The sequence below is a fragment of the Laetiporus sulphureus genome (genome assembly GCF_001632365.1).
Source record: "Laetiporus sulphureus 93-53 unplaced genomic scaffold LAESUscaffold_37, whole genome shotgun sequence".
NCBI classification, from domain to species: Eukaryota; Fungi; Basidiomycota; class Agaricomycetes; order Polyporales; family Laetiporaceae; genus Laetiporus; species Laetiporus sulphureus.
This window is the reverse complement of record NW_024468546.1, coordinates 204,371-226,146: the sequence shown is the minus strand read 5'-3', so window position 1 is coordinate 226,146 and position 21,776 is coordinate 204,371. Positions and strand designations below refer to the sequence as shown.

General features: G+C 53.8%; 11 protein-coding genes across 11 annotated transcripts; 6 read left to right on the top strand and 5 right to left on the bottom strand.

Moving 5' to 3' along the window:
- Window positions 1–278: 278 nt before the first annotated feature.
- On the bottom strand, window positions 279–1,373 carry LAESUDRAFT_728837 (uncharacterized protein). Its single transcript, XM_040909521.1, has 2 exons — window positions 669–1,373; window positions 279–598 (listed from the first exon to the last, which is right to left on the bottom strand). The coding sequence occupies exon 1, from the start codon at window positions 1,350–1,352 to the stop codon at window positions 711–713; it is 642 nt and encodes a 213-aa protein (XP_040761557.1). The 5' UTR covers window positions 1,353–1,373; the 3' UTR covers window positions 279–598; window positions 669–710.
- A 395-nt stretch (window positions 1,374–1,768) lies between these two features.
- Window positions 1,769–2,534, top strand: LAESUDRAFT_738126 (actin depolymerizing protein; the record flags this gene model as incomplete). The annotated part of the gene is made up of 5 exons (XM_040910857.1): window positions 1,769–1,802; window positions 1,854–1,912; window positions 2,069–2,266; window positions 2,341–2,454; window positions 2,505–2,534. The coding sequence occupies 5 exons, from the start codon at window positions 1,769–1,771 to the stop codon at window positions 2,532–2,534; spliced, it is 435 nt and encodes a 144-aa protein (XP_040761556.1).
- On the bottom strand, window positions 2,531–3,682 carry LAESUDRAFT_683363 (acyl-CoA N-acyltransferase; the record flags this gene model as incomplete). The annotated part of the gene is made up of 7 exons (XM_040905823.1): window positions 2,531–2,903; window positions 2,966–2,998; window positions 3,061–3,150; window positions 3,213–3,353; window positions 3,446–3,493; window positions 3,543–3,572; window positions 3,635–3,682. The coding sequence occupies 7 exons, from the start codon at window positions 3,680–3,682 to the stop codon at window positions 2,775–2,777; spliced, it is 519 nt and encodes a 172-aa protein (XP_040761555.1). The 3' UTR covers window positions 2,531–2,774.
- Window positions 3,683–3,869: 187 nt separating this feature from the next.
- Window positions 3,870–4,951, top strand: LAESUDRAFT_728835 (NAC-domain-containing protein). Its single transcript, XM_040909520.1, has 3 exons — window positions 3,870–3,996; window positions 4,057–4,233; window positions 4,416–4,951. Exons 1-3 carry the CDS (start codon window positions 3,942–3,944, stop codon window positions 4,700–4,702), a joined length of 519 nt encoding a protein of 172 aa, XP_040761554.1. The 5' UTR covers window positions 3,870–3,941; the 3' UTR covers window positions 4,703–4,951.
- Window positions 4,952–5,022: 71 nt separating this feature from the next.
- LAESUDRAFT_704163 (cytochrome P450) lies at window positions 5,023–7,194 on the bottom strand (the record flags this gene model as incomplete). Its single annotated transcript, XM_040906538.1, has 7 exons — window positions 5,023–5,392; window positions 5,459–6,001; window positions 6,063–6,111; window positions 6,165–6,461; window positions 6,524–6,612; window positions 6,668–6,869; window positions 6,925–7,194. The coding sequence occupies 7 exons, from the start codon at window positions 7,192–7,194 to the stop codon at window positions 5,166–5,168; spliced, it is 1,677 nt and encodes a 558-aa protein (XP_040761553.1). The 3' UTR covers window positions 5,023–5,165.
- A 1,035-nt stretch (window positions 7,195–8,229) lies between these two features.
- LAESUDRAFT_728833 (HlyIII-domain-containing protein) lies at window positions 8,230–10,231 on the bottom strand. The gene is made up of 9 exons (XM_040909519.1): window positions 10,066–10,231; window positions 9,869–10,014; window positions 9,706–9,749; window positions 9,620–9,637; window positions 9,378–9,571; window positions 9,263–9,305; window positions 9,107–9,208; window positions 8,825–9,032; window positions 8,230–8,673 (listed from the first exon to the last, which is right to left on the bottom strand). The coding sequence occupies exons 1-9, from the start codon at window positions 10,111–10,113 to the stop codon at window positions 8,508–8,510; spliced, it is 969 nt and encodes a 322-aa protein (XP_040761552.1). The 5' UTR covers window positions 10,114–10,231; the 3' UTR covers window positions 8,230–8,507.
- Window positions 10,232–12,259: 2,028 nt separating this feature from the next.
- On the top strand, window positions 12,260–13,901 carry LAESUDRAFT_751444 (uncharacterized protein). Its single transcript, XM_040911667.1, has 2 exons — window positions 12,260–13,125; window positions 13,185–13,901. The coding sequence occupies exons 1-2, from the start codon at window positions 12,511–12,513 to the stop codon at window positions 13,455–13,457; spliced, it is 888 nt and encodes a 295-aa protein (XP_040761551.1). The 5' UTR covers window positions 12,260–12,510; the 3' UTR covers window positions 13,458–13,901.
- A 532-nt stretch (window positions 13,902–14,433) lies between these two features.
- On the top strand, window positions 14,434–15,429 carry LAESUDRAFT_761653 (RNA-binding domain-containing protein; the record flags this gene model as incomplete). Its single annotated transcript, XM_040912955.1, has 6 exons — window positions 14,434–14,460; window positions 14,516–14,659; window positions 14,716–14,763; window positions 14,838–14,940; window positions 15,014–15,170; window positions 15,234–15,429. 6 exons carry the CDS (start codon window positions 14,434–14,436, stop codon window positions 15,427–15,429), a joined length of 675 nt encoding a protein of 224 aa, XP_040761550.1.
- Window positions 15,430–15,737: 308 nt separating this feature from the next.
- LAESUDRAFT_325810 (uncharacterized protein) lies at window positions 15,738–18,597 on the bottom strand. Its single transcript, XM_040902030.1, has 5 exons — window positions 18,064–18,597; window positions 17,903–18,004; window positions 17,523–17,816; window positions 17,051–17,373; window positions 15,738–16,998 (listed from the first exon to the last, which is right to left on the bottom strand). The coding sequence occupies exons 1-5, from the start codon at window positions 18,389–18,391 to the stop codon at window positions 15,847–15,849; spliced, it is 2,199 nt and encodes a 732-aa protein (XP_040761549.1). The 5' UTR covers window positions 18,392–18,597; the 3' UTR covers window positions 15,738–15,846.
- A 786-nt stretch (window positions 18,598–19,383) lies between these two features.
- Window positions 19,384–20,213, top strand: LAESUDRAFT_325784 (uncharacterized protein). The gene is made up of 5 exons (XM_040902029.1): window positions 19,384–19,457; window positions 19,539–19,618; window positions 19,672–19,706; window positions 19,766–19,926; window positions 20,039–20,213. Exons 2-5 carry the CDS (start codon window positions 19,587–19,589, stop codon window positions 20,102–20,104), a joined length of 294 nt encoding a protein of 97 aa, XP_040761548.1. The 5' UTR covers window positions 19,384–19,457; window positions 19,539–19,586; the 3' UTR covers window positions 20,105–20,213.
- Window positions 20,214–20,586: 373 nt separating this feature from the next.
- LAESUDRAFT_814454 (uncharacterized protein) lies at window positions 20,587–21,560 on the top strand (the record flags this gene model as incomplete). Its single annotated transcript, XM_040914583.1, has 5 exons — window positions 20,587–20,695; window positions 20,764–20,779; window positions 20,832–20,883; window positions 20,966–20,984; window positions 21,049–21,560. 5 exons carry the CDS (start codon window positions 20,587–20,589, stop codon window positions 21,411–21,413), a joined length of 561 nt encoding a protein of 186 aa, XP_040761547.1. The 3' UTR covers window positions 21,414–21,560.
- Window positions 21,561–21,776: the final 216 nt, after the last annotated feature.

Here is a 21,776-nt window from a genome sequence, read left to right as displayed (position 1 = left end):
AGGCATGCAGCGCCTCTCGCATGACCGCGCTCACAGGGCAGTCTACAGAGCCTCTTCAAAAAGAAACATCGCCCCAAATACTCTCATGTTAAGGTCAACCTGCCGGGTCTTCATCGCCTTCTGCTTTGCTGCCGTCTTCCTGTGCGTCCTCGCAAGCTCGTTGCGATGCTGTTGGAGCCAGGATCGGAGCCCAATGGGAGCGACCTGCTTGGGAACAAGTCGACAGAGGTCCGTGGACCCACGTATTAGCGAAGAATCATTACCCGACTACGATGTTCTGCACTTGCTCAAATTACGAACTTATATTGAAAGAATGTGATGGCATAGCATTAAGGGTAAGATAGTGCTTCCGTTAGCGGCGATGCTTTGGGCTGAACATAGCATACTTCAGATAGCATGGTAGACTGCAGCACGTACTGGATGCCAGGAGAGACAGACGTAAGATCGCTCCCTGCTTGAGCTTGATGCCTTTCCTAATCCTATTCAAGTTCCTCCTATAAAATCGACGTCAGGAATAGCAGCTACCAAATTGCAGGTGAGTTCATCGCGACTGGATGCTTTTCATCAGATCGGTGAACGTCCACACCATGCTTCGTATCTAGCACACACTCCCGTAAGAGACAGCACTGCAGCATATGAGATTGAGAGCATGATGACCCCTGACGTACCTTCCAGACCTCTCATTCGCACACAATTCATCCCTAACTCCATCATGTCAATGTCAATCTATCATTCTTCCGCGTGTAGGTCGCTTCCTGCTTCTTTCTGTGCACCTCCTCCCATTCCTCCTGCTTCTTCCGCTCCTCCTCTCTCATCTGCCTGTACCATGCCTCCTTACGTGCGTGCTGCTGCTGCAGAACCTTTGCACGCTTCTCTGCGCTCGGTTCCCACTTGCTGCGAAGGATGCGGCGGACGGCCTCGGGAGAGATGCGGAAGTTATCTGCGAGCGCCGAAGTGGTGGCCACGTTCGGGTCGACACGATGCGAGTAGCGGAGGGCCTCCATAGCCTCGCGCGAGAGCTTTCGCGGGGGCTGCCAACCCTCGGGCAGCTTCGCCTTTATTGCTTTGCGGTGCCGCGTGAACTCGCGAAGGAGCTGCGCGTCATGGCCGCTATCGAGGCGTGTCACGCGAGGAGGTGGCTTAGACGGTTTTAAGGGCTTGCTCGCAGCAGTCTCGCTGGTGGATGGTTGGTTCTTGGGTTCGTCGCTCTCGTCTACGATAAGCGACTTGGGTGCAGGATGGCCGCCGAGGCCCCATTTCTTTGGCGTGAAACCCTGGACAGTTGGGTAGAAGTTGGCGAAGGAGCGTGAAGCAGACGTCGATGCCTTGATAGAGCGCACAGGGGACAGCATGATGAGCAGAGCCAAAGATGCAGCGAGGGTGAGAGTCAAGCAATATTTCAAACCCTGCCACCTGATTTGGGACAAATATCACCCAAATACGGTAGTCGAGTAGGATCATCCCAGCAGAGTGTCGGTCCTTTCCTCAACCCAACTCTTCAGGTCACAAATGACATTTAAAACCACTCTAATCCGCTCGCCTTCTCTCGAAAAGTGATGTTCAGAAGGCGGAAGGACATGGGCTGTTGAACATTATCAGCCACACGCGGCTCGTACGCGCGGCGATGGCCGGCTGTTTGACCGATCGGCTCACGCATTGCTACACGCGCTCACTCACAGCTCATCACCGCTTTCCTCGTCTCTCTCCTCGTCTCCCTCCCCTTCCTTGCTCTTCTTCTCCTTCTCGCTTCCTTACCACCTCTTCCGCAATGGCCGACGTCTCGGATCCAAAGATCGACGAAGGTGCGCCAACCATCTGCTGCTACGAGCGCAGAGGCTGATATGCGTCAACAGCGTACCAGGACGTCCGCTCGGACAAGACAGAGACGAACTGGCTGCTGCTGGACTACGAGGTGCGTTTGGCCTCGTATGCATGTATGCGTCGCTCATCGATCGTCCCAATTCACGTTCACGTCCACCACGCTTCCCATTGTTCACACACCTCATCGACACAACTCGAATCACACCGACTATTTCCGCTGTGTGACACTTTGTGTTCCTGCGCGTAGTCCGACCGTTCGGACAAGCTTCAGCTCACCGCGACTGGCACGGGTGGGCTGGCCGAGCTGCGCGAGGCGCTCGACGACTCCCATGCGTCCTTTGCGTATGTGCGCGTCCAGTACGCGAACGACAAGGAGTCCAAGCGCGAAAAGTTCATCGTCGTCGTCTGGATTGGGCCGGGGTGCAAGATCATGCGCAGGGCGAAGGTAAGTCTACGGACCAAATGCCAGCGACTGTAGGTGTGGCGAGGGTGGTTAATATTCGGTCTGGATTCGCGCAGATCTCGGTGCACGCCGCAGACGTCAAGTCGATACTGCGCGCCTATTCTATCGAGGTCCCGGCAAGGGAGAAGGGTGACCTTGAGGAGGAGCCCATCATCGTACGGTTGCGGAAGGTACGCCCTGCCCGCTGCCATGCTGTTGAGCATTCTGACGGGTACGATAGGCGGGCGGTGCGAGCTACGATGGTGTATGACCGTTATAATCCTCCTGGGGGGTCGTGTTGCATCTTACTGCTTTCTTCGTTTTACCACCATCACATCCGCCCTACAGCTATCATATCATACCACCAATTGCAATGCCAATCATGACGAAGCACATGCGCGTTTGAGAGTGACTGGTGTTCCGTCGCTCATATGCGTGTCCGGGAGAAACTGCTGGTTTCTTTTCTCTTGCTCTCTCTTTAGAGATAAATACAAGACATCTACTCCATGCATCAAGTCGCATTCGGCGCGAGCTGCTTAAGCCGCTCGATCCCGTCCTCGTCCAAGCGCATGCCCATCCACTCGGACATAGCCGTCGCGCCCAGCCGCTTCTCATAGAAGTCGATCGAGGGTTGATTCCACTGCAGAAGGTGAGTGATTATATTCAATCAGTATGGTTTGGTGAGGGCAGCATGGACGGTACCTTGAGCACGGACCAGTCCATCCGGGCGCAGTTCTGCAAGGGAGATTCGAATGAGTAGAACGTTGGGGATGGGAGAGACGGCTCGGGAGGCTCACCCGTTCCTGTGCGACTCTTCCCAACTCGGAGAAGAGTGCCTTGCCGATGCCCGCACTGCGGTATTCGGGCTCGACGTACAGGTCCTCCAGCTGCTCATACCATCATTCCGCGTTAAATCACGCCCCGTGATTGGAAGCGAGAAGGCACTCACATAGAGTCCGGGCTTTCCGGTCCAGGTGGAATAGTTGAAGAAGTAGAGAGCCATACCAACGGCTGCGCCCGGGCTGTCCGGCGAGCCGGCGAAGGCGAGCAGCGTGTGTGCGTATGGCGTGGAGAAGAGGTTTTGGCGGAGCTGTGGGACGTCAGATTGTGGTGGAAGGGAAGACGTTGTGCATATGAGAGGCAGCTGGGCAGAGAGGAACAGAACGAGTGCATGACACTAACCAACTCGGGCGTCGCCTTGACCGAGTCCGCGGCCTTTTCGTACGTCGCCTGCTCACTCTCAGAAGGTGCAGACGCGTGGGTAAGGGCGAGGACCTACGAGCGCGACGACCAGCTGAAAAATGGAGTCCTGTGCAGAGTGGTAGAATTTGTGGTGAATGACGCGACCGAGGCAAGTTGTGATGTGCGCACCACGTCCTCGACCTGAGCCGGGCGAATAAAGAACGTGGTGTTCGACATAGTAGTCCGAGTGCAAGCTGCTCCAGGAACAATCACCTCAAGACTCTACCTTATATACTTTACGCACGGTGTGCCGTCCCGAGTCAGTTTACATATTGGCATCAGCGCGACCATGCGGCATATACAATGAGCGCTTATAATTGTGGCGCGCACAGTGTTTTGTATTGCCGTGTTGTGTGAAAACCTTAATTCGTCTCTTCCACAAACCACTAGCACACTATAAGGCCCGCCGCCCCCGCCAACGACCGCACGACGCATCATGGACCCTGTTAAACTCGCGAAGCTACAGGCGCAGGCCGCGGCGAACAGGATCGGTGAGCACGAGTTCAAAATTGTGGTGGGACGAGTAAGAGAATGGTGACCGCGACGCGCAGGTGGAAAGGGCACGATGCGCCGCAAGATCGTGCGCAAGACGAAGTCCTCTACGGCGCAGGACGACAAAAAGCTCCAGGGCGCACTTAAGAAGCTCAATGTCCAGCCGATCCCCGGAGTTGAGGAGGTGAACATGTTCAGGGAGGACGGGAACGTGCTGCACTTTTCTGCACCGAAAGGTACGCGATGTTATTTCTGCGTCTTTTGCGGCCGACTGCCCGGATTTTGCACGGGCGATCCGACGGGAGTCTTGCTTTGAAATGCTTGCATCGTCCGCGCGCTCCGCGGGCCGTCGGTTATCCTGAGATCTAGCTGAAACACACCTGCTCATTCTCTCCTTCGCACACCGTTCATCCACTAGTGCATGCCGCGGTCAGCGCCAACACCTTCGCCGTGTACGGCGCAGGGCACGTCAAGGAGCTCACCGAGCTCGTGCCAGGCATCCTAAACCAGCTTGGACCCGACTCGCTCGCGTCGCTCCGCAAGCTCGCTGAGTCTTATCAGGCGATCCAGCAGAGCCAACAACGCGCACCGAACGCGGGCGCTGCCGGAGCGGACGACGACGACGATGTGCCTGATCTCGTCGAGAACTTTGACCAGGTGGAGGACAAGCCCGCAGAGAAGACGGGCATTGAGGACCTCAATTAACCTGGAGTAGGAGTTGGGATGGAGGAGCGAGAAAGAGGAGGGGAGGGCGAGGAAGAGCGGCTGGGAGCGCGGGTGGATTATGATTCAGAGCAGGATTGACGCTGTTGGAAGTGGAGGTCGAGGTGGCAGAGGAGGCTGCGGTCTCATCCCTTTCTATCCTATTCTTCTCCAGATGCGCCGTCAAAAACCTTTATCTATCCGCTCTTGCGTCTGTGCCATGCGTCCCGCGCTCGCTGGTCTGTTGTCCGCTAGTTTGGTCATCGCCATCTATGTATCTCTGTTCTTCTGCACATCACTCGAATGACTGCAATGTAATCTGTGCGCATCATAAATTTAGATTGGAGTGCAGCATGTCAGGCGGAGACGTAAGGCGAGATTTTGAATGGCGAACATAGTCCGTCCATGTAACAGCTAACGAATACAATCCTGAATGATGCCAGAACTATAGCCTGGAGATCAGCGCTCAGCACCGACTATCATCCTCCGACCTCTCACAACCCAGCCAACACGCCTTTCCCTTCGGTTTACATCCTAGCAGATCATTCCAATCCGGCTCAGGCAGTTCCGCACCCTCCAACATGCGCCCGCTTCCATCTTCGACGCGCAGACGCTCGAATCCAAGCACGAACAGCGCCGCGACGAGCTTGAGCTGTAGTCGCGCGAGCCGCTGGCCGAGGCAAGGCGTCCGACCTGGAAGAAAAAAGTAGCCAAAATCAGTCTCACGTACTGTCAAGAGTGCAATGCAAGTTCACTCACCCGCGCCCCAGCCAATCCACTCCATTCCTCCGTCCCCCTTCCCTCCACGCATCCACCTTCCCGGCTCCCAGCTGCCCGTCCCCTCGACCAGATGGGCATCTGCGAGCGGATACACTACGTACTCACCCGGGCGCACCCTCCGCCCGCCCACGTGAATATCGTGCGCTCCGGTGTGCTGGCGAAGCGCGACGTGAGGTTGTGCGAGCCGGAGTGTCTCGCGGATGGCGGCGTCGAGGATCGGCGTATGGGATTCCCAGGCCGACAGGGGGAGGGAGGCGAGAGAGGCGGAAAGGAAACAGGGAGAGGCGATGTTGGTGGGAGGGTGTGAGGACATCAAGTCGGACGCGTTGGGTGGGCAAGGAGATGGGGAATGCGCGGGAGTGAATAGTGGTGTAGAAGATGTCGTTGGTGGCCGTGACGGAAATTGCGGAAGAGAAGAGGAGGGTAGTGGGGCGCCATGCTCGAGCAGGAGGTTGAGGAGTTCTGTTCTTGCTTTCGCCAACCATTCGGGATGCCCCGCCAGGAAGGTGACTAGCCATGACGCTGTGCACGAGGTTATAATCAGCGCACTGATTGATCTAGGTGCCGATTAACGAATACGTACCGGTCGCCCCCGTCGATCGCGCACCCGCGACAAGCAGGCCCATGATAAACTACAACGCATTAGCACAAATTCCCCTGCGAACGATAGATATGAGCCGCCTACCCCAATCATCACTATCCTCTCATCTCCACATTCCGCCAACATTTGCAACGTATCGTCGCTCCCCCTGCTTTCCCCCTTGATCCTCCCGTCAATTGCCCGGCCGACGATCTTATAAATCGCTCTCGATGCCAGCACTCGTCTTACCGCGTTCGGGGTGGGAAAACACGGAAACAACACGCTGGCCGGAGTAGTCGCAGTGTCGAGCGTGTCGTATAGCTGCTTGAGCCGCGCACCAAGTAGTGCATCGTCTGCGAGCTCGGCGCAGGTGAGAGAGCGGAGGTTTGTCTGAAAGGTGATCTATGAGAAGGAGAGAACGTTATGCGTGACCTTTGTGTAGATGGAAGATTGTAGCGGCATACCTGCGGTATTGCAACAAAAGGATCAATCTTTCTTGGTCGTCCCCACAAATCCATTATTCTCCAGGCATCATCTAGAATTTGAGGGATGACTTGAGAAAAATTAGTTGTGCCGATGACTATCATCAGAATCTAGGTTCGCCTCACGTTGTTCGAGCCGTTCGCTGCTCTGTGCCGCGGCCAGCCTGCGATGTATCAGTGCAATCCTGCGCTTGCCCAAATCCGACGCCAGGCCTGGTATGTGAGGGATAGTCGCAGAAAGGGCTTGAAAGCCCGCGTTGAGGTCGAGTTCCTTCGCCGCGAAGAAGTCATGTCTGGCCTTTGGACCGGAGACGACAGTGATAGTTTTCTGGAAGAGCATCCCGTTAGTATGTGCACCGCCAGGATAGCAAAAAAAAACGCACTGTTAGGAGCTTGAATTGGTATATTGACTCGCCGGTTACCTCGAAGCCTCTCTTGAGAAAGTCGAAACGCCTGCGGAAGAACGGAGCGATTGAAAATAGCGGGCATACTGAAAGTCTAACGGGTACATCGCCGCTGTCCTCCGTGCGGGTCAGGAGAGCAGAGAAAAAGAGGAGGATTGCCGCAGACGGCACCGCCAGCGCGAGCTTAATCGCAAGTGGCTCGGGCACCCAGGCCGTTAAGAAGACGAAAAGACCCAACGGATGAATCATCTGCGGCTCTGTCGCTGGACTGAAAGTTTGATTCTGAGGGAACATCAAACGCACCACCCATTCAATTTATGGCGAACTCGAAGGTCTTCTGCGTTGACCTCGTGGTGACCGGTGATAGCGCATCTCCATCATTTCTGCATGTCTGGATCGAGACGTTGGCGCAAAGAAGACGCAATGTGGCACCCGGAACTCGGAGGAAAAAACTTAAGTCTGATTTTACGTTCCCTCGTCGTTGCAACGGATCCTCGTTGGCGCTCCGCTGGGCGTCTACAGGACGAAGCGGACATGCGCAGGAAGTCTCCAGTGCATGATCGCGCTCGGGACGTCCGAGTGAGACAGGTGGATTGCCCGTAGTTATGCGTCCGTTGTTTCCGTTGCTACCCTTTGAAGAAGCACCTCTGCCGGCGATCCCGCGACGAGGCCTAGAGCAACTGAAATCGGAGATGGTTTGAGACTTCCCGCATGCGTGTTGGAACAGAGCGAAAGGAACAATGCAGCGCTTCCGAGACGCAAATTCTTGTAGTATGAAGAGCGTAGAGGCCACTCGACGGTGCAGCTTGTTTGAAGCGCTCATACGAAACGTACTATGGATGCGTCATGAACGATTTACCTGATATATTGACCGATGCGTGATTGACACGATGATCATTCAATTGTCCTTGATCAAATTCCGCAAACGTCTTTCATCCAACACATTTGACCTGAAAAGGCAGGTGTAGAAATAAGTGGAGGCGGTGTACAGCAACAAATGAAAAATTGCTAGATCCACGCATTTCGGGCCTCTAGCGCTGTGATTTCGACGCTTTATGGTTCATATCGCCCGAATGGTTCATATCGCCCGACCTGCGTGAGTCCTGAAGAGCTAGCAGTCAATATAAGCTCTGGTGCTCTCTCAACGCGCGACACTTACGTATATCCGTACAGCATCGCTGTTGAGTTATCTCGCCGGGATGCCGTGAGCTTCACGAACATTTTCAAGGCTCCGGCGCAAGGGCAGAAGGAATATTCTCAAGGAGCGCGATTTTCAATGGGCCCCGAATAAAGGGCATGGTAACAAATCGGCAGCCGGCCCAGTATATGTCTCAGCAACAAGGTCTGACGCCGCACGCCACGCCACAAACCGATGTCCCTGTTAACGAAGATTGGCGGATTTGCCGTAAAAAATAGCAGCAGATCCACAAGGCCGATCCGCGCAACGACAGCGACAGAGACGGGAGAGTTTAACGATACAACCAGAAGCGACGTTGGATGACCTTCTATATTCTATGATCTATTGGTAGAGCAACAAGAGTACCAGAGCGCCGCAAATCCTATCAGGAAGAGCAATATCCTATTCTGCTATGCGCATGATCGAACGCGGTCAGCACGCACGCGTAATGAGCAAGCGCCGCCAGGACGACACAGACGTGGAAAATCTGATGGGACGCGAAGAAGTGGTCAAATGTGCCCGGCGAGAAGCGTTCCGGAACACGATTGGCGCTGCACGTCGCGCGTCGCGGCGCAGAAGAGGCACAGGCGACAGGAAAAAGGGAACATGGTGGCCATAGGGGAAAGGAGACAGGGGAAAAGAAAGGTCAGCGTTCTGCTCGGTCTCCTCGGAGCCGGATGAAATGCACGCGAGACGACGCACTAGAGCAATGCACCCGCTATATAGAGCAGCCCGGAAGCGATGAGCCAACCAAATCCCATTTCCGACCAGAGTTTTTGCAGGCCATGAGTGACGAAGCCGTGCCCGACAGGGAAGATGGCGCTGAGCCCGAGCGCTATGAACACCTTCGTTCGAGCGCCGCGGTGCGATGGCTTGGTATATTCCGGATTGAGAACAATGTAAGCGGCACCTAGACAACGGGGGCGGTTCCGTTGCGCGCCGTTTAGCTTCTTGTAGATCGGAGAACGGAAGTAGGAAGCATACCTGTACCGACGAGCACGATTAGGGAAAGGTAGAGCATTTGCAGCGCCGTATCACAGTAGAACTCATAGTAGATGCAGGGGAAGAACGAGCCCACTGTGAGAACTATCACCGGAGTTGTGATGATTATCGCCGACTGGAGAGCTCATGTTGGCTCACCCACAATGCCGGCGTAGTCTACAGCGTGGCACCGCAACGACACCTGTATTGGCAATGCCGGCGAATGATGCGATCAGCACTGCTACAGTGTCATCAAGCAATAATTCACACTGACCTCCTTGGAATGGACAGAAAATGTATGATAAAATGAACTCGAGAGCAAACAGAATACAGCCGCCGTCAAAAAGATAGTGAACACTGTGAAGTCCAGCCAGTTTGTCGACTCATAGTGGATGAAGTATACTGGCTGGAATGTGCTGAGTAGGACTGCAAAGAGGACCGCGCCAAAGAGGTGGGTCTGGATGTTCACTGAAGGCAACATGAACGTGTGCTTCAAAAACGAAGAAATGGACGTACCAGTCTCATTATGCAGATCTAACGTGCACCATAAGTTTACTTCCGGTGTCGGAGTACGAGTACAATGCTTCAAAGAGCTCACGTACATCCAAAGATCGAGTACGCGCAGCCGCGCCAGCTGTATTGGGCTCTGTCAGGAAGATTCAAGGTCAGACAGGTCGTAGCACGGTAACGATTGACTTTGAAGAGAATAGCGGAAGATAACACAAGTTCTCTTGTGCTGGGATTAAGGTACAGCAGAGAACAGACCTTCTGTATCCCGTCAGAATGTAGTCATTGTCCCTCTGCCATGCAGGAATCTCGAGCCAAGTCAGCGTGAGCCGGTCGTGCGAAATGGTGGTGACATCCTGCTCCGGCTCCGAGGCGGTCGGGATGACGCTAGGGTCCGCTTCATTCTATGCATCGTGAGGAACCACATCAAAATGGACAGGACGCATGGTATTCACTAGTTCCCGATCGTGTCGAGCACGGAGACTCGAGTCCATTTGAGCCATGGGAGTTGGATGCCAGCAGCGTGTTTCGTAGAAGAAATGGAACTACAGTCTCCTGAGTCCAGAGAAGATTAATGCAACAATAAGCAAGTCAAGAGCAAGAGCAAGTCCAAAGGTCAAGGAGAGCCCAGTCCCCAAGACTCGGAATGGCTTCCATGTCAGTAAAGTCGGGCAATGCCGAAAGAGAACTGGCCTCCTCTGCGCTTCATAGTTGAATTCATGCACAACTCACTCATGCCTGACAACTGTCTCGCACCTGCTCGACTGCCAGGATGCGATAACAGCCCCATGCGAAGCCAGGAAACAACATCGATGGAAGGTTGAGTGATTAGAACGCTGAAAGCTACGTTGCATCAGGTGCATATCTACAATTCACCCTTTCGCGACACCGTAGGTCTACGACCCCTCTTTTCCATTTTCGCCTCTGCTAATCGTTGTGATAGTTGTTTACTCGATGGTATGCGTCTTTTAAGCCACCAGTTGTAGCAGCGACGCGTCGTATGTGGTCATCCGACGCGACAGGACGAGGTGAGACGTCCGCATCCGTATCTTCTCGCTCCTCTTTTTCTGTTCGTACTTGGTGCGCATCCGCCGCTTGGCTATTCTTGTTGGCAATATAGAACGCCTGTGGTAGAATGGAAATGTGTCGTTCCTTATAATCCCGTGAAGAGGGATGCATAGGCTCCGCACTTTCGTCGCTTAGATTACATGCTGCACCATCCAGGGTCCATCTTCCCAGCACGAGTCTGCAAAGTACGGATATTATTTGACGAACTAGTCACGTCGGTGTTCGGCGCGTATGAGATTGTATGCGCTGCAATGGGTCGGGTATGTCGCCTGTGACGTGCCAACCAGGCAGCATATGTGCAGTACGAAGGCAGCGGCGACAGCCCTTTGATTAGGCTTAGGCTTGGAGCTACGCGGATATCCGTTCTCTCCGACGACAGGGGAGGACGGCCGCGATAGGACAGCATCAAGCTTTCCTGTCTCCATTTGATCAAAAATGTCGTTAGCAACGTGATCAAGACCTTCTTCTCTGTCCATCGCTTGTAGCTCCGAGGACTGATCTATGCAGTGTACAGGTGCCGCAAGGAGAGCACGCACTTGACGAGCCGCGTAGGCCTTGCGAACGAAGACTCCGGTCTTGAACAGGTCATATCCAACCCCAAATGGAGTGTGCAGCTGCGCAGAAGACACAACGTTCGACGTGTCATTTCATAAATTCGTACATCCCAACCCAATTGTGATCAGCTGTCCATAGATACACGTCGTCATGAAGGATCAAGGCTGTAAGCGCTGTGTAGCAGTCGTACGAGTAAAGCATGCTTACAATTGCATTCGTATCTTCAGCATCCGCACCGTGGCTTGTTCGACTTCACGCCTTCAATGCAGACATACTTTGCGTTCACATTCTCCACTTCATACCACCCACGTCATCGACTGCGTTTAGCATCTGCGTGCAGGGCAGTGGTGGCTTACTTGATGTACAAGGAAACATCGTCCACGATATAGTGGCCCTCAACGCGATAGACTTGAATTACGGTTGATGATACAGGTTGGCAACGGAACGATCCTTTACATGCATTAACTAACATCACTCGTTAGCGGCAGGAGCGGCACATAAAGCCTCGTTGCATATCCAGCAGTGCACATCGGTCCTCTTTTTGTGGGATGCTGGCGTGTCAAAGTTAGTACGTTTTCTTGCCCAAGCTTCTTGTTTCGCCGCTCATCATATGCTTTACGGAACCCACCTACATACTGGAGTACATTCGGCTTCCCTTCAACTCTTCTTCTTCGAGAACTCGCCTGTGTGCTCTCAGACCGAAACCGCTGGTGGTCGACGACTGATGGCCGAAGTCCATAGCAACAAAAGCGGGTTGAGGCTCAGATTAAGGGCTCTCGCAACTCATACCTTCGTGAAGTCTTGATCACCTTGAGCGCAAGCATCCTCAGGCAATGAGTGTTTGAGCGCATACGATGGATTATCGGCTCTCCGGCTTGATGCGAGACTCGCATCCATCAACGGCGTCTGAGAATCATGCGATAGAATCGATTTGGTGTAGATAATATTAAGCGAGGTGGCGATTCGAGAGGGATATCGTTCCCTGTACGCCCACAAGTGGCAAGTGCGACGCGTCGCAGTATAGTCACGTGATCGCGTTTTGCCCATATCAGTTTCTTTTAGCCACCGTGTCCGCACGGAAGTTTCGAACTCCGTGACATCTCGCCTGCCAGCGGAGTTCGTGGGGAATGTAGGAGCCAGCCTATAACTCGCTCGTCCCCCCCGTTCCCATCCCTCCTGCCCTCGTCGACCGTCTCTTGGGAGCTTTCCTCCACTATATACCCTGCCACCCATCAGGTGTCGCATCTGTCGGTCATCACCTCCTCATTCGTTAGAAAATGGCCACGACTGTGCGCACATTCGCAGCATATGAAGACAGCTTCTCGTCTCCTGCTCGATCCCTGGTCAACGACATGTCGACGATCGTGGCCGTCTCCATCGTCCCCTCTAAGGGCCCCCTCCTCGTATTTTCTCCCGACAAAGAAAATATCAATCCAGCTACCGGCCTTCGGGCCAGCGCGGAGCGCCAAAGCTGCAAAAAACGCAAGACCTGCGCACTATCAACCAAGCCTCAGGCTGCTCCGCCTGCGAAGAAACAGAAGGAGTCGATGGATGGCAAGTCGCGCAGCGCGTTGGTGTCGGTAGAGGTGCCGAAGAAGAATGCCAAGAAGAAGCGCGCGGCCGGGAAGAGGGGCACGACCCACAACCGCTCAAGCAGGACGCGTCGGACGCCGAGGGTTGAGAAGGATGCGGAGGTGGAGGCAGCACTGTTGCGACGGGAAAATATGTCGCAGGTGATGATTGATGCGCGTTGCTGGGAGCTCACAGTCTTGCCCTTGGCAGACTTGTCTGAGGCCTATGCGCAAGCGCCGTCCCTCTTGGATGAGCTTTCTCCTGCGAGAGAGAACGATGAGGTGGTCGTCGTGCCCCCCGAACTCCGGCGAATCGAAAAGGTACGTTATCTTTGCTCAGATGACGTCAACGAAAGCTTATCATAGTTAATATGTACTAGACTAAAGATTCATTGGCGGAAACCATCGCGAACGAGCGTGTTCATTCACGCGAGAGCACTCCAGAGCCGACGCATGCCGCATCTCCTGCCGCGAATGCGCCGTCCACTCCTCCCTCGTCGCCGTGTGTATCGTCTGTGCCGGCTACGGTTCCCACACCCGAGCCTCAAGCTGTGTTCCCGGCCTTCACCTTCTCGTTGCCATCGCCCTCCGGTGAACGTTACGCGTTGTTCCACGCGTCGAGTGTCGAGCCCTTCTCGGACCCGGATCTCTGATGTGGATGCCCGACTTGATTGCATCTCCTTGGTTTCCTTCACATCTCTAGTCTTCCTCCTGCCTTTCTCGCAAGCAGCAAAATATATGGATCCCTGGTTATTGTTCATCTGTACAACATCTCCCATATGCCTATCTCCTTGTCTTCAAAAGATTCACTCGCGAATATCCGTTTGTCCACATCCTATCCACATTGCATGCATCGCTTCTTGTGTCCTATCTCTTGGTTCATGTTTGGAGATTGTTGCGCGCCGTGCCATCGTACACTCGCCACCAATGCGCAGCCTTATCACAATCTATATCTTCAATGGCTTCATTCCAAGATGTCTTGTTTACTCATCATTCAATTTGCGTCCCTAGGCTCGAGTCATGTACATATGCTATGATGGCTGAACCTCGTGTCGTTGTTGCTGTGTCCGGATATATCATTCCATTCCTAACACCTGACTCTTCGTGGCGCAGCATTTGATGATCATGCTGAAATTCAGCCAGTGTACGTGCTGTGCGTGCGGCCTCAGATACACATCCTACAGGACCCTTCCTGTCATCAAGGATGCATTTAATATCGTCGTCAGAACCATACCTTGATCCGTCTGCAACCATCCTAAGAGTACATTTGAGCCGGCTTCATGCTATGGACATGCATGACTTTGCTGTTCATCTGTCTCTCCTTTTTCGTGTGGTTAACGGACTGACGAGTAGAATACCCGGATGCTGCTACCTTGAATAAGGATGTCGATAGCTAGGCATTCCGCGCAGCATTTGAACTTGAAGACCTTCCTATTTGGGCCGACCGTGCGTGAGCATTTTCAACTCCGCTCGAATCAGAGTGGCTGCAAAGCGCGCAGCCGGTGCACGCTCGAGACCCTTCACCAACGACCATTACCTGCGACAGTATTTGCCTTTCAGCGCGCTCTTCGATTCTCAGACAGAACCTCTCGCTTAAACTCTTCTATTGCTCTTGTACACGACTGAACCATGGCACGGGCATCGAAGCCGTACGGCGTGAGTAGAGGTCCCAGGAAGTGAATGCACATGATGCTCAGACGCTCATTCGCAGCGACCTTCTCGTCTGCGAGGCTCGGACGGCGAATGGCTGCACGACAAGGCCCCAGAAATGCCTCCTGCCGTCCTCAACAGTTCAGCCTCCACAAAGCTCATGATCTCGAACCTGCATTACGAGCTGACGGCCAAAGACCTCACTGTATGCCCCTCACCCCACTCACCATGCTTCCATCCTCACATGTCCGCATTCCGCAGCAAATCTTTGGACAAGTTGGCACGCTCGTTCGTGAGCCACTGATCAGGGTACGAAACTCGCAATGCACCGCGTTCACCTGAGAGACACCGATCCCGACCCCTTTCGCTTGTTCGCCATAAAGTACGACCGCAGCGGCCGGTCGTCCGGCGTCGCTATCGTGTCATTCGAGACGGAAGCTGAGGCCGCGGCGGCGAAGAACCGGTTCGACAAGAAGCTCGCCAAGGGTAACGACCCTCCTGCTCTTGTGTTTGCGTGCGTGCCCCTCGCGAGTTGCTGATTTTCTGGCTGTCTTTGCAGGCCAGCCGATGTCAATCGAGTTCTATCAACCTCAACCACCGCGCAGGCCGACGCGGAGGGGCCAGAGCGCTCCTCCGTCGTTGATCCATCGAATCGAAAAGGCTCCGCTGTTGGACCGCCTCAGCAAGGATGAGCCAAAACGACAACAGGCGCCTGCGTACGTGTCATATCCCGCACCTCACATGTCCGTGCATATCCTTACGCTTGGTTGCATCAGTAGAACCGGACCGGGCCCAGTGAGGACGAGAGCTCGAGGGGCTGCCAAACCCGCGAGGGTACCCAAGAAGGCGAAGACCGCGGAGGAGCTGGACTTCGAGTTAGATGCTTTCATGAAGGATGATACAAAGCCAGCTGAAGCACCTGCGGCGGCGCCGGCGACGGTTGCAGAGGAGGAAGGCGACGTTGAGATGGCTTGATATGCTGCTTGCTCGTTTCTCAAGTCCGTAATATGTCCTTGCTAGTCTTTTGTATATTTCACCTCTGCCCTACTCTGCTCTAATGTGTATTGATCGATGGCCCCATGCATGCCTCGTGGGCGGATACACCGTGAGGATATATGCTGTAAAGCCAGGAGGAATGGGCGATTCCCAGCTATGCCATCTGGTGTCACGAACATATTTTCTCTATCTCAACGTACGCGAACGCAAAGCAACGAATATCCTATATTATTTACATCGTACAAGCAATAGATGAGCAGATCCCACTCCATCAAGGGCGGCGGACGATATGAAACTCATGGAGCAAAGGTACAGACGCATCCATCGCCGCTAGACCACCTATCACCTCGGTCCTGCACTCCGGGCGTCCAATGAACCTAGCCATCACCCCGTCTCTCATCCACACAGCTCCCACCTCCCATGCCCTACACACCACATACTCCCCTCCTTCCTCCCCCACTCCAGCGCATCCTTCACCGCCCATTCGCCCACGCGCGCCCAGCGCGTATCACGGCGCAGGAACGCGAGGATCTCCGCAGGCGTCGGGCCCGGTGGCGGCATGGGCGGTTGCAGTGGCGTGCTCAGGTCGTCTGTGCGCCGCGGCCGCTTCGACATGGACGCCTTCGCAGCGGTGCGGGCCATGATCTCGGTGATCGCATGTGCGACGACGCCCGAGAGGTACGTGGATGTGAGCGGGAGGTAGGCCTCCTCGTCAGGTGGGGGATCGCTCAGCTCCTCTTCGTCGTCATCGAAGACTAGAGTGTCGTGTATGACGGAGCCGGCCGTCCTGCTGCTGCTTGAGTTGACCTTCCAAAGGTGGTCGAAGCCTTGCGTGGAGATCGAGGCGGAGGAGAGCGGCCGGGTGGGCCCGTCCCAGAGCACGATGCTTCCCTCGTCGTACAGTTGTCGGATGGCAAAGCGAAAGAGGCGCTTCACCTTCAGCGCTTTGCTCTCCGCAGAGGAGCCTTGCAGTTTGCGAATGTGCTTGTCCTGAGTATAGGTTTGAGTATGGGTGGCGTGCTTGCGCTCCTCGCGTGCCCGTCGGCGGGCCTCGGCGTCCACGACGCGCCGCGCTAGGAGCGCGAGCTCGGGTACTCGCCGGAGGTACGAGAGCGTGAAGCCACGGACGGTTCTCGACACGTCCTCATCATCGTAATCCGTATCTTCATCTATGACAGAGTGAATTGACGGACGCTTCTTTGATGCCCGAGGGGTGCGCTCGGTCTCCGCGGTAGGTTGTCTACGAGCATGAGCCGGGCGCGATGTCTTCTCCACAGATGCCCATGTCCTCACATACTCTTCGCGTGCCCGAGCAGAGGCTGACGACTTCGTTTGCATCTTAGATAGGAGATTCGTTGAACCGCTCGGCGACCCGATCATGCCGGCACGGCCGTCGCTGCTTGGCGGAGAAGGGGACACAGAGCGTGAGCGAGCGCGGGCGTGCAGGGGAGGCGCATGGTCCATGTAGTGCTTGAGGTATATGCGGAAGGTATTCGCGGTGAGGTCCCGTGTATGCAGACGGGTTGGGTGTCTCAGGCGGGGAGGTGACTGAGGAATAATTGTCAGCAGACACGTCACGACGAGCAGTTCGAGTACTTACTTGCGGCTCGCTACCGACCACCTTGGACGAAGTAAACTCACGAGAGCCATCTACGGAGGGCGCACGGGAAGAGGCTGGCGTCTGAGACGCCGCTATATCCGGCGTTGCAACCATCTGGGCTTGCACTTCCCCCGCTGACTCGTCGGACGCCTTCTCCTTGCCATTGGCTGAGCTCGCGGGCTTACTTTCTGGCATTACTAGCGGCCGTGCGGTCGCTTTGGGGATCACGAACAGACCCATATCCGGAGCAAAGTAGGACGTTTGATGCAGGTGAGTGACGGCGAGCCAGTGGTTGGGTTCGTCATTTGGCGAGGAGCAGCGCTCTGCGAAAGACGCGAATAAGTTAACGGATAAGTTACACAGAAGGATGATGGCAGTAGTGGGGGCACTGGCGAGTAAGCGCTTAGGGAAGGCGCAAGGGTACTTCCGCCTTAATTTCTCTCATAGTGTCCAAATGTCAATGCACACTCACTTATCTCATCGACGAGCACGAGCCTTCCCTCTCCTCTGTTGACCACCCTTCCAGTGACGCTTACCGATGCGCCGACATATGCTACTGGTTTCGGAAGCAGAGGTGGTGCTGCGGGCAAGGCGTTGAATGTGACCTTCGACGTGGAGGCCGCTGGCCGCTTGTATGGCGAGCTTAGACCATGCTGTGGATGATTACCCGTTTGCGTCTTCAACTTCGGCTTTCTGACTGCCGCAATTGGCGCTTGCAGAGGAGGGTGTTTGTAGACGCAGTCGATAACGGCTGTTCCGTCGTCCACTGTTGTGGCATCGACGGAGATGAAGGTCGCAGATGCATTGGATCAGGAACAGCCGAGAATAATAAGCTAGTGACGCGAGACATACGTGAGTATATCGCCCGCGATTCGTATACCTGAACGCCGACTAGCAGACCGACAAGGTGCACTGAACGACACGGTACCCTGCCAAGCCAGAAAAACTCTGCATCTGGACGGCACAATGTGCCAATCAGCGAACCACATAGCATACACATATGAGTCACATACCTTTAGCACCACTGTCCTGCATGTTCATCACATCTTTGGCAAAGCACGGGGACACGGCGTCCTTGGACAATGTCCACTTCCATATCTCTGCCGCAGATGGCGCACCGGGCACTGTGGACGGAGTCTTCGGTGAGACAACCGGTTTGCCAGTTGTTTCTGAGGGAGATTTCTCCGCATTTCTGCTTGCCGTAGGTTGAGGTGTGGAATAGGCTCTGGTCGCGGCTTCGATCACTGCGAGACGTCTCTGCCTGGAAGGGGAGGGCAGGAAAGAGCTCGGGCGCGTGATCTTTTGCGTATTGGCAGACGATACGGAGGCGGTTTTACTCATGGGACTCAAGTACTAGATGGATGATTAGACACTGCCAGGGCTCGACAGTCAACGTCGTCGCTTGGGATCAGTGGTCACAAGGCCTTGAAATTTGTCGTTCTTGTCCTATGGTCTCGTTCTTCTATGCTCAAGTAGAATAGCGTGATATAATAATGAGCTCAGAGTTATAATTTCCGGCACAGTTCAGGCAACTTGCCGCACTGAAGGTGTACGGCAGACAACTCGAACTACGTTCAAGCGCCTGTGTGGCGGAAGGCATGCCCGGGCCATTTACCACGCCACAAGCGCGGCTTCTTCAGCCATTCAAGTTCGCTCAGTACGCAGCACCGCGGAAGGATTAATGGGTTTTGAATGACGCTCAGTGCATGATTTTGGCTAAGTTTCTCCTGTGGCGAAGAAATGGTAGTCAAGGCATGCCAACCTCTCACCGCCATGCCAGCCATTCTTGCACTGGTGAACTCCATTTGTCTTGCATCTCGCCTTCCTTTTCCATGATTCACTGGGACCAGAAAATTCATGCACAGGCGCTACCCCCAGGACCAAACCGTAAATCATTCTGAAATTTCATGTCTACTCCGCCGTTTCTGAACTGGCAATCGCAGTGCTGTGAAAGGCAAAGTTCACAAAAGCTAGGGGATTAGAAGGTTCCAGAATTGCGATCGTTTATTAGAATGCGCTCTTCAGCCTTGATAACCGCCCAACGAGTGCTCGCCCCGAAATGCGATCATCGACCACTATATTGCGAGCAGAACCTGACCACGGGGCGTGTTCTACCCTCGCTTTTGCACGTCCTCTGTACATGTGCTACGTTTATCGCTTTCTCAGCTAATAACTGCCAGGAGATTCCTCTGATCCTGCTCGTGACGTAATTCAGTTCTTGTGTTGCGGTTGTTACATCACACAGCAATGGATGAACAACACGGCTCCTTCTCATGGTCTCATCTCATATGAGCCGAGCAACCCTTCTGTTCCGATGCGCATATCTCGCCAAGTTGCCGTTATACTCATGCAGACGTGATGGAGTCATGGGTTACAAGCCACTATTTGTGTGAAGAACCCGTCGCAGGTGAGCTGGCTCACAGCACATGTTACTATGCGGGCGATGTAATGTTTATCAATCATGATGGGATATGGCATTTATAAACAGGCTGACCATCGACCACTGTGGTTCAACGTCCGCTCTGTGTACACAGGCATGTCTATCACTGCGTCTGAAGTGGGCTCATTGTGCGTCTCTTAAGATAGTTAGAATTGTACTACATTGAACGATGTATTCACAGCATTATAGAAGACTATGCTATTGTCGCCGGCGCAGGCCAGTCGCGTTGTTTTGGTTTAATACTGGCTTACCATTGACGACTTTTTCTCAAATAGCGCTCATATTGTTCGACCATACCATCACATTCGGTCAGGACGTCCAGCTGGTCTGGGGCGAGAGATCGTTCTCTGCGTGGTTGGTTTTTGCCAATCGGATGGTTGCACTGAGCTATGCGATCTTTTCCGTTTGGTCGCTCACAAATCATGATACAGTAACGGTACGTGAATCAATATTGTCTCACTTGGACACAACCTCGACTCAAAAATATTGTAGAGGCAAGTTGTTCCCTGTCATCACATCATTCGTGTCTGATTATTCTTATGTTGTAGTTGTATGGCAAGCATTGTCACGAGCAATCTGCTTATGATATTGATTGGAATAATCTCAGATGGTAGGCTGGCATGCTTTGCGACAGATTATCGCAGCTAAAACACAGCCAAGTGGTTGCAATATTGCGAGTAGATGCCGTGTTGCGATTAAATGCCGTAACAGATGGAAGTCGATGGCCTGTTATACTCCTCACACTGCTTACGGTCTTCAGTGTGGTCGCAAACGTCTGCCTCTGTACGATTCCTACTGATTGGGACACATTCTTGATTAGCTTATGTTGAGTTCCCGAGAAGGCTTCATTCAACTGTCATATTCTGTGGTTTGGGTCAATAAGATAGCCGTATGCACCGACTCCTACAGTTCAAGTTCAGCACAAGACACTGCTTCAAAGTATGTAAGCCGGTGTCTTCAATAAATCCTTACTACTTGCTTATCTGTTTTACAACAGATGTGAGTCCGAACTCGGGGATGCCTTCCTCCACTCTCCTTTGACAATTGCACTGCAGTGGAAATAGTCGCTGAGGTCTGTGCTGCAATTGCCACCATCATGACGCTCGCAATTCTCTGGCACAGGCTGTATGTCCACCATAGACTAGCCACCGTTGACATCCTGTCTACAAGGAATCCGTCGCTTGCGGCACTAGTGCTCAGAGACGGTATGGCTATCAGACAATGACTATGGATCTCTGAGCTCGAATGACATTTGCGTCCACTATTTTCACAGGCACGGTTCAATTGACGTGAGAAATGGAATCGGACTCAATTTGGCAACGTCTGAAGCATATTATTCAGAGCTATACTACTACTGGACTTAGTTGCAACCGTAATGAACTTCCTGGATGTTGTAAGTGCATGCTCTTTCCATCCAGCCCACATCTTCAGCTAGATTCTAACTACTCTGCCGTATATGACTATGCACTTGGTAGGATGCTGCAGCTGTTGTCGGTTATTTGGAATACTAGTGAAGCAATCCTCTTACATTTTCGCTACCAATGACACACCTGACAAGTTTACAGACTCACTCCCGTTCTGGTCTCTCGTGTCCTCCTCAACGTCCGAGCCGCAGCGCGGTCCACACGTGGAGAGCAGTCCGAAACGCCCTCCTTTGTCCGGTCGAAGCATGAGCTCGAGGCACAAGGGGACGTCGAGAACATGTCATTCGAACTGAACATCCTCAACAGCACCGAACAAGCCCAGGACACCGATCGCGCTCACCCACGAGACTCTTTGAAACATGATGAAATGATCGCCGAACCGCGCAGCATCGCGGACGATGTTGCTGCCGTTGGTGATGCTCATCAGGACGTGGGCGAGGCAGAAGCGACGGACGAAATCGAGGAAGAGATGGTGCCGGATGGGGAGAACGATGCGTGAGGGGAGAGAATGGGTCTCCAAGCCGAGTTGTCAGGTTCACTGTGATCGTCCATTTACTTCCTATTTGTAAGTGGCACATTGATCCTCATACGCTCCGTATCATCCGGCTGCATTCGCAGATTTTCTCCGCATAATCTTCCCCGGTGTTACTCGTGATGTGACTGTTGACATTGCAAGCCCCATATCGGGGCTTTATACCCAACGTCGGCAGATATTGTACGATAGATCTCATATGACGGGCTTGTACTTTTACTATCCGTGTTCATTTCATCTTTCATCACTTATTCGTATGCCTGCCATGACATGTGCCGTCTTCTCTTTCCCTTAGGAGATCCATCAAGTCGGTGAACTTGCACGCCATGC

What these genes read in the sequence shown, in the direction of transcription:
- LAESUDRAFT_728837 (XM_040909521.1), bottom strand. Translation starts at nt 1,352, where the DNA reads ATGCTGTCCCCTGTGCGCTCTATCAAGGCATCGACGTCTGCTTCACGC.
- LAESUDRAFT_728835 (XM_040909520.1), top strand. Translation starts at nt 3,942, where the DNA reads ATGGACCCTGTTAAACTCGCGAAGCTACAGGCGCAGGCCGCGGCGAAC. An exon ending in GGCCGCGGCGAACAGGATCG is followed by an intron (nt 3,997 to 4,056) that starts GTGAGCACGAGT and finishes CGCGACGCGCAG; the next exon opens with GTGGAAAGGGCACGATGCGC. An exon ending in GCACTTTTCTGCACCGAAAG is followed by an intron (nt 4,234 to 4,415) that starts GTACGCGATGTT and finishes TTCATCCACTAG; the next exon opens with TGCATGCCGCGGTCAGCGCC.
- LAESUDRAFT_728833 (XM_040909519.1), bottom strand. Translation starts at nt 10,113, where the DNA reads ATGGCTCAAATGGACTCGAGTCTCCGTGCTCGACACGATCGGGAACTA. An exon ending in CTCGACACGATCGGGAACTA is followed by an intron (nt 10,015 to 10,065) that starts GTGAATACCATG and finishes CACGATGCATAG; the next exon opens with AATGAAGCGGACCCTAGCGT. An exon ending in ATTCTGACGGGATACAGAAG is followed by an intron (nt 9,750 to 9,868) that starts GTCTGTTCTCTG and finishes TCTTCCTGACAG; the next exon opens with AGCCCAATACAGCTGGCGCG.
- LAESUDRAFT_751444 (XM_040911667.1), top strand. Translation starts at nt 12,511, where the DNA reads ATGGCCACGACTGTGCGCACATTCGCAGCATATGAAGACAGCTTCTCG. An exon ending in AACTCCGGCGAATCGAAAAG is followed by an intron (nt 13,126 to 13,184) that starts GTACGTTATCTT and finishes AATATGTACTAG; the next exon opens with ACTAAAGATTCATTGGCGGA.
- LAESUDRAFT_325810 (XM_040902030.1), bottom strand. Translation starts at nt 18,391, where the DNA reads ATGAGTAAAACCGCCTCCGTATCGTCTGCCAATACGCAAAAGATCACG. An exon ending in GCAGGACAGTGGTGCTAAAG is followed by an intron (nt 18,005 to 18,063) that starts GTATGTGACTCA and finishes TGTGCCGTCCAG; the next exon opens with ATGCAGAGTTTTTCTGGCTT. An exon ending in CGTGCTCGTCGATGAGATAA is followed by an intron (nt 17,374 to 17,522) that starts GTGAGTGTGCAT and finishes CGTCTTTCGCAG; the next exon opens with AGCGCTGCTCCTCGCCAAAT.
- LAESUDRAFT_325784 (XM_040902029.1), top strand. Translation starts at nt 19,587, where the DNA reads ATGTCTATCACTGCGTCTGAAGTGGGCTCATT. An exon ending in GCGTCTGAAGTGGGCTCATT is followed by an intron (nt 19,619 to 19,671) that starts GTGCGTCTCTTA and finishes ATGTATTCACAG; the next exon opens with CATTATAGAAGACTATGCTA. An exon ending in CAAATCATGATACAGTAACG is followed by an intron (nt 19,927 to 20,038) that starts GTACGTGAATCA and finishes CTTATGTTGTAG; the next exon opens with TTGTATGGCAAGCATTGTCA.